This window comes from Bos grunniens, chromosome 16, assembly GCF_055505025.1.
Source record: "Bos grunniens cultivar Pamir isolate PY7600 chromosome 16, Bosgru_T2T1.0, whole genome shotgun sequence".
NCBI lineage: Eukaryota > Metazoa > Chordata > Mammalia > Artiodactyla > Bovidae > Bos > Bos grunniens.
In genome coordinates this window covers 46676918-46688958 of record NC_141180.1, presented here as the reverse complement: position 1 = coordinate 46688958, position 12041 = coordinate 46676918, and the positions used below count along the sequence as shown (strand labels likewise).

The following is a 12041-nucleotide window of genomic DNA, read 5'->3' as shown; positions in this document are numbered from 1 at the left end:
AATTCTTTCAGTCACCAGGAAAATGGGATGAATAACCTGTGTCTTTGCAAACGGTTGAGATTTAGAGATAACCCATAGACTGCGTACACATTACACAATGTAATTCAGCTCCTAAGAAAATAGATTTAGAATAACCAAGAATTGTGTGTGTTTATATGTAGTTGCTGCATCCTCAAACTGACTGCTCATTGGATTTTATTTCAACGACGACTATTACAATATCATCTTTTCATTTGGAGACTTTAAAAGGATATGATACACAATCCTTGCCTTCATAGAACTTCATCAAATTCCAACACAGAATTTTATTCTTTGAAGCTATCAAGCAAGGTGAATAGTTCTGGGTAACTGTTCTGCCAAGGGCTAGAGAGATCAGTTTATCCTTTGCGGCTCCCTTTAAACTCTCCATTACACTTCAGCTTTCAAACACTGAACAAGCTTTTAAATGGACCTGAGAAATCCTTAACACTAGTTGTTATTCGGCTTTTCGGAAAAACCAAAGAATGTTTTGAAAAATGTTTATTTTAAAAATAGCAGAAGGATAAAGAGATTATTAAGATTTAATGATTAATATGCCACCTTATTTCTAAAAAATCGTCTAAAAAATCATGCCACACTATCTTAAGACTGAGCCTGGGAGGGAAAGCACTCGTAAAAAGGTTTGGGCATGCAAACCTGGCTCTGGGAGCTTGGGAACCAAGAAGAGAACCGCACGAAGCGGAGGCAGAGTGTCTCCTGGAATCGCCCTCCCAGGATCCGAGAGGCGAGGCTGCGGGGAGCCATGCGCCGCCGCCGGGCTACCGCACCCGGAGGGTCCGCATCTCTACACACCCTCCCAGGAAAGCGCACCAGGCTCAAGAAGACACTTGTCCTTGGGGCCGTTTTCTGGACACCTTCTGTTAGGAGTCCCCAGGGGTGGGATAAATGGGCTCCTGAGGCTGGAAGTTACTGAACTTTGAGAAAGAGGGGAGGCAGAGGTCAGGGTGGCGAGTGGGGGAAGGGCAGGGTGGTACCAAGGAGGGAGGGGGCGCGGAGATGGTGCTGACTTCTCCAGGCGCGGTTCGCTTTCGAGTGAAAAACCCGAGGGAAAGAGACCGAGCCCTCCTGAGGGAAGGATGCGGAAGGGAGATCCGCCGCCCGGCTGGGCGCGGCGGGAGGGGCGGCGGCCGGACTCGCAGTCCTCGGCCTCCTCACTGCGCCAACCTGCAGGCGCGCGCGGCCCCTCCCGCCGCACTCCGCCCCCTCCCGCCGCACTCCGCCAGAAGCCGACCCGGCCCAATCGGTGCCGCCGGGGGCCGGTGTGCTGAGCGCCAGCCCTGGACCGCAGGCGCCCGCACCCCGCGCCTCCGCCTCGCTCGCGGCGTCCCTCCTGCCCCATCTTCCTCCCCTCCTCTCCCTCTCCTCCCTCTCCCTCCCCGCCCGCTCCACCCCGCCCTGCCCGCGCTCGGCTCCCCCGCGCTCCCCGCGCCCGGCCCGCGTTCGCTCGCTCCTCCCTCAGCCCCGGCCGGCCTCCCGCACGCCCATCCCGAGCCCGCTGCGCGCCGGCAGCCGTCTGGTCATGTCAGGATGGAGATCCGGCAGCATGAGTGGCTCTCGGCCTCCCCCCACGAGGGCTTCGAGCAGATGAGGCTGAAAAGCCGCCCCAAGGAGCCCTCGCCGAGCCTGACCCGAGTGGGCGCGAACTTCTACAGCAGCGTCAAGCAGCAGGACTACAGCGCCAGCGTCTGGCTCCGGAGGAAAGACAAGCTGGAGCACGTAAGCGCGGCTCGTTCCCCGGGCCGCGGCCCTGCACCTGCCGCACGCGCACCCCAGCCCCGGAGCCGGGAGCGGGGACCCCGCCGGCTGCCCCGCTCGGAGCTGGGGCGTCCGAGTCCTCCGCCAGCCCGGAGCCTCTCCAGCACTTTCCTGCCCCGGGAAGGACTGGGTTGCGGGGAGGGGAGAGGCGGGGATGTTCTCTTCCGGCACTGCTTGTCCCTGCACACCTCGACCTCCCCAGGCTGCCACTGCGGGGAGGGGGGCGGGCGTCATTCGCAGTGCGTTCCTGGGGTGCCTGTGCGGGGTGAGCAAGACGGGGAACTGACCCAGTGTGGCTCCAGGGAGCCGGCGTGAACGGTAGTGGGCTTTATAGAGGGGGCGTTTGCTTCCTGTCTTCAGGGGGCTATTATACCTGGTCCAGAACTAACATGAACAAATCTGTAAAGTTGTCGCCGCTGGCGACCAGCCTGCGTCCGCACACTATCCATTCGAGTTTCTGCAGCGTATCCTCTGGGATGAGCAGGTGGCGGTCCTGTCTACCTGCACCCAGCTAGGGAAGAATTTGCACATTGCAAGGAGAAACGGCGAAAGAAAGAGCAGGTCGCCCAGCTCTCGGGCGCGCCGCTGCAGGATGGGGGGCCGGCGAGCGGGACCCCCTCCCCAAGAGTGCGTGTTTCACCGGAAAGGTGTTGGCGCTGGGGCTGAGCTCCTAGGGCTCGCCATTCGGGAGAGAAAAAGTCCTTCTAAAACGGTTTAGTGGATTCACAGTGTCAAATCTGACCCACCAGCATCTCCTTAACCAAACGTTAACATGAAACTAAGAGAATTATCTCAAGAGTGCGGAACAGCTAGCTACCGCCGGGAGGATGTCGTTTCTTCCCGCGGAGCTGCTTAATCCAAATTGGGTCTGTTAATGGAACGAGAAGGTTTCCTTGTATTTGGGTCACATCGCCAATTATGGTAGAAAGATAAGAATAAGAACTTCTGGAACTCACACATCTACCGCCGCAAGGACCACCCCCCACCCCGAAACAACCCACCCTCCCCCCCGCGCGCTGGCTTCTCTTCTGGGCTTTTCAGCAGCAACTAGCATCCCAGGAGAAAGTGGGCAAAAGACTATTTCTCTTACCCGATCTTAAAAGAAAGTCTTTGCCTTTTCTCTGAGGTCCTGATCCAGTCCCTGAAAGAGAAGTTTAAAGATTTGAGTTGGGGTGCAGTCGTCTTGTGTGTAGAGACAATTTCCTGACATCAAATGGATGTCTCAGATCCTTAAGACCATGCAAGTAACTGAAGGAGATTGCTAGGATGTAAGTTGTTTGAAAGGCAGCAGTGTCTGCTTAAAAATGCAAGCTCCAGAATTAGCGAAGGAACCGGTGGTTATTAGTTCAAAAAGGGCCAAACAGCACATTCCTGTAACTTGACTCCTGGTAGTGTTTTATTATTTTAGTACTAGCGAGAATGGTCTACTCTGAGGATGCTGATAGAGTATATCTTCATTTGTTTCACTCTGAATGTGTGTTCATTTGCAGCTTCTGCTTTTAGCTCGTGTAGTTCCTTTATTTTCTTACTGAAAATCAATACTGCCACCTTCTATGAGTATTGTCTTCTTGAATCGCAGACATTGCACATATTATACTTAGATGGTTTCTCACTTTTAGATTTTCATTGAAAGTACTAAGTCATACAGAGTGGGCCATGGCAGCCTCCCCTTAGTGGATGAGTATAGAATGCTCAGCACTTGCTGAGGATTAGAGACCAAGGAAAGTGAGATCTGGTTGTTTCCAGGTAAGGATCTATGCTTTCTTCTTCACTCAAATGCTCCAAAATAGAGCCTTGTACTTGGTTTTGAAAAATTATCTCATTTGTTATTTAAATCAAAGTCACATTTTTGTTTGCTTCCTCAAATATGTTTCATGAAACATATTCTGTTCTGATATTTTGTTATACATACACTTGCTTTCAGTTAGGAATGGGGCTTTGCTTCTGGTGAAATTTTTGGTGAAGTTCTCTTGCCCCTTTGAAACATCTATAAACATTTTAATGAAATAATATTTATGAAAGTGCTATGAAAAGGTAAATTAGTATAGCAACGTAATTTTATTTGCATTCAGGCTCAGCTATCTTATGTTATATACACTATGATGTTTCAGGTAGTTTGAAGTTAATTTCTAATTACAAATCTAAAAACCTATAACAAATATATTCAAGTACATTATTGCCATGCAAAACATAAAAATGTAATTGTTGACTTTATAATAGACAGCATTCTGAACATATGTGACACCTTCAGATTTAGATGTTGGAAAGATTAGGATGAGTGTATCATATGAAATTCAAGGGTGATGTACACTAGTTTGACCTCTTTGATCTGTCTAATCAAATGGATGACCACCATTTTTATTATGTTAAAAATGAGTAATTATAATGGAGATCATATGCATGAAAACAGCCTACTGTTCCTTTGCTCATGCTTTAAAAGCAAGTCCAGTATTAAGGGCATAAATAAATTATGGCTTCAAATGATCGCATGTTCAGTCATCTCAATAACAGAATTCCCCGAAATGAAATGTGTCATTGTGTGGACTCTGTCCAGACTTCAGAGGCATTGCTTAATCTGAAAGTCAATAACACGATGTAAAGTGACAGCTGGAGAATGTATTACCACTCAATTTGGTAAAAATGAGAATGGTTTATCTGTCGTTTTCTAGTTTACAGGCTATAGGACTAATCCCAAGGTTGGACAAAAGAAAAGTGACATGAATTGAATGATTGATAATTGGAATACATTCAACCCATCTTTCAATTGGATTCCTGGTGTTGGTTGGTTGATACTTAAGATGAATACCCATTTATGTGAGGGAATTCTTCTGTTCATAGTCATGATTAGAAGCTACAAGGAAGTTACATTTATACCATGAATTCTAGATTTTGAACTCTACTTGTAAATTTTAGGAAAAAGTAAAATTTCTGGGCCCTGTGTAGAGTGTTGTCTTATTAGCTTCAAATAGTCCTTCCCATCCCCCTTCTGATGTCTATGTCAGAAGCTTTCTGTGTCCCTTTTCATACTTTAATAATACTCTGCTATGCAAAAGCTCTTGAGTGATCAAGCCTGGTCCCTGGTTCCAAAGCTAAATCTTCTTTGGGGATCAAGAATCCAACACGGTTCACCATAAGCTATCATCTTGGGGGCTTGTCTGTGCTCTTGCTTCTTAGACTCTTTTGCCTCCTGTTGTGCCTGATACTTCATATGGCTTTAAAAGGCATTGGGTTTGGGAGACAATGGAAGTCTTACTCTCTGTAGGATCCTGTATTTAGTTTAGGTATAATGTACAAATGGAGGTTGCCTGGTGGCTCAGATGGTAAAGAATTTGCCTGCAATGCAGAAGACCCAGGTTTGACTCCTGAGTCAGAAAGATCCCCTAGAGGAGGGCATGCCAACCCACTCTAGTATTCTTGCCTGGAGAATCCCATGGACAGAGGAGCCTGGTCGACTACTGTCCATGGGGTCACAGAGAATCAGACACGACTGAAGCGACTTAGCATACACACAGGTACAAATGAATGTTATGATCTGGCAAACAAGAGAAGCACAGGGCCGCTTTTCCAACTCTAACCCTTCTACTCTGTCAGGCCTTCCTGGGGTTGGGTCACTGAGAGTCACTGTTTAATACAGTCTGACTATCTCAGAGCACAGTATTATGTTAGGCTGGTGTCCTTTGGTGGTATTAATGTATGCCTTGATTGACTTCTTTTTTTTTGTTTTGTTTTTTTTTCACAAGCAGGGAGAGTTGCAGAGGCTACTCTGCTAAGTTGCCTGGCTTTATACCAGTTGTGTGTGTAGAGGTTTCTTGATGCTTTTTAAGGAGATGGGGATGTCTTGTTTTCTCTCCTGCTTGTTCAGTTAGCTTTTGTCAGATTGTGGTTAAGAGCAGGGCTCTGGTGAGATAGTCCTGGGCAAAGGACTCACCATGACCAAGATGTACACTCACAGTCCTCTGTAAGAAGTCACAGGTTTACCAGATGACTTAAGGAGACCGTCCATGTCTGTACTCCAGTGAGGGATAGTCCCCTTATGGCAGGGGCTCAGTACTACAGAAGAATTTTTTCCTTACACTTCTCACTTGTGCCGGTTGGCACATGTCTTATTTCAGGCTGGTATAACAGAATACCATAGACGGGGTGCCTTTTAAGCATTTATTTCTCACAGTTCTGGAATCTGGGAAGTCCAAGGTCAAGTCTTAGCCAGATTTGGTGTCTGGTAAGGCCTGGTTTCTGGTTCATAGGTAGCCATCTTTCTGCTGAGTCCTCAGGTGGTGGTGGAGGTCGAGGAGCTCTCTGAAGACTATTCTGTTCACGTGGCACGCCTGCATGCTCAGTCGCTTGGTGATGTCCGACTCTTTGCGACTTCGTGGACTATAGCCTGCCAGGCTCCTCTGTCCATGGGAATTATCCAGGGAAGAATACTGGAGTGGGTTGCCAGTTCCTCCTTCAGGGGAATCTTCCCAATGATCCCAATCTTCCCGGGATCAAACCCATGTCTCCTGCCTCTCCTGCTTTGGCAGGTGGATTCTTTACCATTAGGGCCACCTGGGAAGCCCTTGTTCCTGTGGGCTTATTATCTAATCACCTCCCAAAGGCCCCACCTCTAAAGGCCAGGATATTGAGGATTAGGTTTCAGCATATGAATTTAGTGGGTGAGGGTGGAGTGGGGGACACATAAGCATCCAGACATCCAATCCATAGCAGAAGGGGATTTTCCACATCTTAGTTCCCTGCACTGCTGGAAGCTCCATCCTGGTCCTTGTTTTCATGATTGTCAAATCAGCTACAGGGAAGCTGGTGGATTCTGTAATGCCCTTCACTGCTTCTACCCAGAAGTGATACATCTGTTTGACTCATGGTTGTTGTTGGCCAAAGTAAGTTTCCTGGCCAAGGCTTCCTTGAAAGAGGGTGAAGAAGGGGGATTCAACCAAGACCCAAAAGAAGGAGAAAGAGAACACCCATGACTAGCTCATAAGCATGAGACATAAAGCTCTTAGCACAGCATATGGCCCATGTTCAGTGTTCAACACACAGAATCTGTTGGTATAATTGCTACTCAGGTGTTGCCTAGCTGATCACACACACACACACTACCCAAAAAGCTTCCACATTTTATATCTGAGATCAGCCTGCCTGCATTAGGGGCTTCCCTAGTGGCTCAGATGGTAAAGCATCTGCCTACGATGCAGGAGACCCAGGTTTGATCCCTGGGTTGTGAAGATCCCCTAGAGGAGGAAATGGCAAACCCACTCAAATATTCTTGCCAGGAAGAAATCCCATGGACAGAGGAGCCTGGTGGACTACAGTCCACAGGGTTGCAAGAGTTGGACACAACTGAGCAACTAACACTTTTGCCTGCATTCTAGATCTGGACCCAGAGTGTATGGTTCCTTTTGTCAGTAAGGCTGTCTCACTGTCCTGGGCCCATTAAGTTGTCTTTCTGCCCAGCTTCTAGTTCATTTTCTGGGGGCCTAACATTTTCCTTAGGACTTCCCTGGTAGCTCAGCTGGTAAAGGATTCACCTGCAATGCAGGAGACCCCGTTTTGATGCTTCCTCCTGCAGGAGATCTTCCCAACCCTGGGATCGAACCTGGGTCTCCTACATTGTAGGCAGATTCTTTACCATCTGAGCCACCAGGGAAGCCCCTAATGCAGGCAGGCTGATCTCGGATATAAAATATGGAAGCTTTTTGGGTAGAGTGTGTGTGTGATCCACGAGGCAACACCTGAGTAGCAATTATACTGATAGGTTCTGTGTGTTGAACATTGAACATGGGCCATATGCTGTGCTAAGAGCTTTATGTCTCATGGTTACGAGCTAGTCATGGGTGTTCTCTTTCTCCTTCTTTTGGGTCTTGGTTGAATCCCCCTTCTTCACCCTCTTTCAAGCAAGCCTTGGCCAGGAAACTTACTTTGGCCAACAACAACCATGAGTCAAATAGATGTATCACTTCTGGGTAGAAGCACTGAAGGGCATTACAGGATCCACCAGCTTCCCTGTAGCTGATTTGACAATCATGAAAACAAGGACAAGGATGGAGCTTCCAGCAGGCCTGGCCCAGTGGGCCCCTGTTTGCTCCATGCCTGGCCATTCTGAGGCTGACTCGTATTCTTACTTTCTCTGTGGGTTCTGCTAGTAGAGACCAACTCCTTGCCCTATCCTTAATATGTGCTTTCCTTCACAAATTTGTGCTGCATGGTGCTCAGAAAGCCCTTTTAAAATTAAAAGAGAAAGCAGAAGAGAAACTGTGAAGAGTAAAAGCCAGAATCCTTAATGTTCATATTATAGTCAGCCTTAGTATCTTGCAAGGTTTAATAAGTGCCTCACTTAAAAAAAAAAAAAAAAAAAACTCCTCAAAGTGTGAATTTTCACACTTAAATAGAATTTATGTTACCAGTGAATAGTAAATAAATATCAAGTGCACACTTTCCTCCTGGAGTAAATTATTCACATAAAGAGCAAAGAATAAATGGATTAGTGCAAACTTGGTCACAGTGGTCTAGGCTCATATTATGTAATGTCGTTTATGTCCCACAGAGCAGATTTGTCCAAGTAATTATACTCCATGGAGCAGATCAGTCAAGCACCAGAAGACAGAGTTCAACCTAAGGGAATGAATCTTTAAAATATACCATTAAAAACCAACCAACTAATCCACCAACCAACCAACCAAACAAGGAGGAAATATCCTTTTTTATGTTAATAGTATTTTTGGCCAGACTGGGTAAATTTTGTCTGGCAAACATTTAAGAACATTAACATTTACCAGGATTATTTCCTGTGACTGTAGGTAAACAGAATACGGAAAGCCTAGACTGAGGCAGAATTCCCTACCTCTCTAACGCATGGTCAAGAAATGAAAGTCTAGGTGTCTCTTGAGTATCTTCTGAAGCAGCTCAGCGTTGTGTCCACTACTGTATTTGTCATTACTTTACGTGGCGTATGTTTATAAAGGGCTAATGGACTGTGGGTTGATATTTCAGTTTGTTTTGAAGAAACATTGACTTCTTTGATCTCTGGCTTACTGATTTAACATAATTGCAGTCAGTGACATATCATATTAAATATATTTAACTTGAGAAGCTTAGGACCACAGAGCTTAAGATTCCTTTTACTTCCCTTGTTCCATGAAATAGCTACTAAATATTTCCTATGGTTAGTTTCTCTGAAAGTTTTCACTTCTTTTCACAGATTTTTATATCTGTCTCAGGTTTACACCTGTGTAACAGTTTCCAGTTCTTCTGTTTTAGCTCCAAAGGTCAAGAAGTCTGATGAATCTTTTAACTTCTGGAACAGGACAGTAGCTTGTTAACATAGTATATATGATATGTTCTTGTACTGAATTGATTGATAGATGGTGCAGTTAGGCAGAGATAGAGTTTGTGGTAAAAACCCATAGGTGTTGCTTCATGTGTCTGCATTGGGGACTTTTAAAGTTACTGATTGCCTCAAATTCATATGTATGTATATTGTACTGCAGGAGTTTAGAATACAACATAACTGTCAAGGTACAGTTGGAATGCCACACAGTGGATGGAAAGAGACACCTTTTTACCAAAAATGTACATTTAAATTTTTCTCAGTGAAAGTGAAAATCGCTCAGTTGTGTCTGACTCTTTGCGACCCCATGGACTATACAGTCCATGGAATTCTCCAGACCAGAATACTGGAGTGGGTAGCCTAGCCCTTCTCCAGGGGATCTTCCCGACTCAGGGATCAAACTGAGGTCTCCTGCAATGCAGGTGATTCTTTACCAACTGAGCTATCAGGGAAGCCCAAGTTTTTCCTTAGAAACAGAGACAAAAGAGCTCAGTTTCTAAAATCACACATCAAACTGGTAAGCTGGGCTTCTGAAGAATAAGAAGAACATGGCAAAATTTCTCAGGTAGACGTAGGTCCATTGGAAAATCTCACTGATGTCTAGCATATGAAGTGGGCCCAAGCTGGACTACCCGACCGGGTACCATGGACTGGATGTCATATAAGTTGGGTGATAAGTGTGAGTTTCTGTCCTCTAGAGTAGACAGTGAACCTTGTGAACATAGTATTTTCTGTCTTGAGCTATAATTGTGCTCCTGCCAGCAAGTTGTTAGGTCTGTAACTGGTAATAACATGAGGAATTAAGTTGAGAAGATGGGACTCATTGAAATTAAGAAAAAAAAAAAAAAAAAACACTGCCATACTCATCATCAGCAGATATTTATTGAGAATGACTTTAATGTGAAAGATATCTTGTTAGGAGATTACGAGGACTTTGACTCAACAAGCATTTATCTGACATATGTACTGTGTTTCAAACAGTAGAGAGTATACAAAGACCAAAACAAGTATTTGCCCTCCCTTAAGATGCTTACAAATAGCTGTGAAAAGAAGAGAAGCGAAAAGCAAAGGAGAAAAGGAAAGATATAAACATCTGAATGCGGAGTTCCAAAGAATAGCAAGAAGAGATAAGAAAGCCTTTTTCAGCGATCAGTGCAAAGAAATAGAGGAAAACAACAGAATGGGAAAGACTAGAGATCTCCTCAAGAAAATCAGAGATACCAAAGGAACATTTCATGCAAAGATGGGCTCGATAAAGGACAGAAATGGTATGGAGCTAACAGAAGCAGAAGACATTAAGAAGAGATGGCAAGAATACACAGAAGAACTGTACAAAAAAGATCTTCATGACCCAGATAATCACGATGGTGTGATCACTGACCTAGAGCCAGACATTCTGGAATGTGAAGTCAAGTGGGCCTTAGAAAGCATCACTACGAACAAAGCTAGTGGAGGTGATGGAATTCCAGTTGAGCTATTTCAAATCCTGAAAGATGATGCTGTGAAAGTGCTGCACTCAATATGCCAGCAAATTTGGAAACCTCAGCAGTGGCCACAGGACTGGAAAAGGCCAGTTTTCATTCCAATCCCAAAGAAAGGCAATGCCAAAGAATGCTCCAACTACCGCACAATTGCACTCATCTCACACGCTAGTAAAGTAATGCTCAAAATTCTCCAAGCCAGGCTTCAGCAATATGTGAACCGTGAACTTCCTGATGTTCAAGCTGGTTTTAGAAAAGGCAGAGGAACCAGAGATCAAACTGCCAACATCCACTGGATCATGGAAAAAGCAAGAGAGTTCCAGAAAAACATCTACTTCTGCTTTATTGACTATGCCAAACAAAGCCTTTGACTGTGTGGATCACAATAAACTGTGGAAAATTCTGAAAGAGATGGGAATACCAGACCACCTGATCTGCCTCTTGAGAAATTTGTATGCAGGTCAGGAAGCAACAGTTAGAACTGGACATGGAACAACAGACTGGTTCCAAATAGGAAAAGGAGTTCGTCAAGGCTGTATATTGTCACCTGTTTATTTAACTTCTATGCAGAGTACATCATGAGAAATGCTGGACTGGAAGAAACACAAACTGGAATCAAGATTGCCGGGAGAAATATCAATAACCTCAGATATTCAGATGACACCACCCTTATGGCAGAAGGTGAAGAGGAACTCAAAAGCCTCTTGATGAAAGTGAAAGTGGAGAGTGAAAAAGTTGGTTTAAAGCTCAACGTTCAGAAAACGAAGATCATGGCATCTGGTCCCATCACTTCATGGGCAATAGATGGGAAAACAGTGGAAACAGTGTCAGACTTTATTTTTCTGGGCTCCAAAATCACTGCAGATGGTGACTGCAGCCATGAAATTAAAAGACGCTTACTCCTTGGAAGGAAAGTTATGACCAACCTAGATAGCATATTCAAAAGCAGAGACATTACTTTGCCAACAAAGGTCCATCTAGTCAAGGCTATGGGTTTTCCTGTGGTCATGTATGGATGTGAGAGTTGAACTGTGAAGAAGGCTGAGTGCCAAAGAATTGATGCTTTTGAACTGTGGTGTTGGAGAAGACTCTTGAGAGTCCCTTGGACTGCAAGGAGATCCAACCAGTCCATTCTGAAGGAGATCAGCCCTGGGATTTCTTTGGAAGGAATGATGCTAAAGCTGAAATTCCAGTACTTTGGCCACCTCATATGAAGAGTTGACTCATTGGAAAAGACTCTGATGCTGGGAGCGATTGGGGGCAGGAGGAGAAGGGGACGACAGAGGAGATGGCTGGATGGCATCACCGAGTCGATGGACATGAGTTTGGGTGAACTCCGGGAGTTGGTGATGGACAGGGAGTCCTGGCGTGCTGCGATTCATGGGGTTGCAAAGAGTTGGACACAACTGAGTGACTGATCTTTTCTGATCTGAAGATGCTTA

At 45.5% G+C, this 12041-nt stretch overlaps 1 protein-coding gene across 2 annotated transcripts in view; it reads left to right on the top strand.

Moving 5' to 3' along the window:
* Positions 1-1421: 1421 nt before the first annotated feature.
* PLD5 (phospholipase D family member 5) overlaps positions 1422-12041 on the top strand; it is a 427217-nt gene continuing 416597 nt past the window's right edge. The window contains exon 1 of one of the 2 annotated variants that reach the window (XM_086342686.1): positions 1422-1755. In XM_086342686.1, the coding sequence (XP_086198812.1) occupies positions 1567-1755 (189 nt within the window). In that variant the 5' untranslated portion in view covers positions 1422-1566. The remainder of the gene's footprint in view (positions 1756-12041) is intronic. The other variant, XM_086342687.1, reaches the window with a different exon arrangement.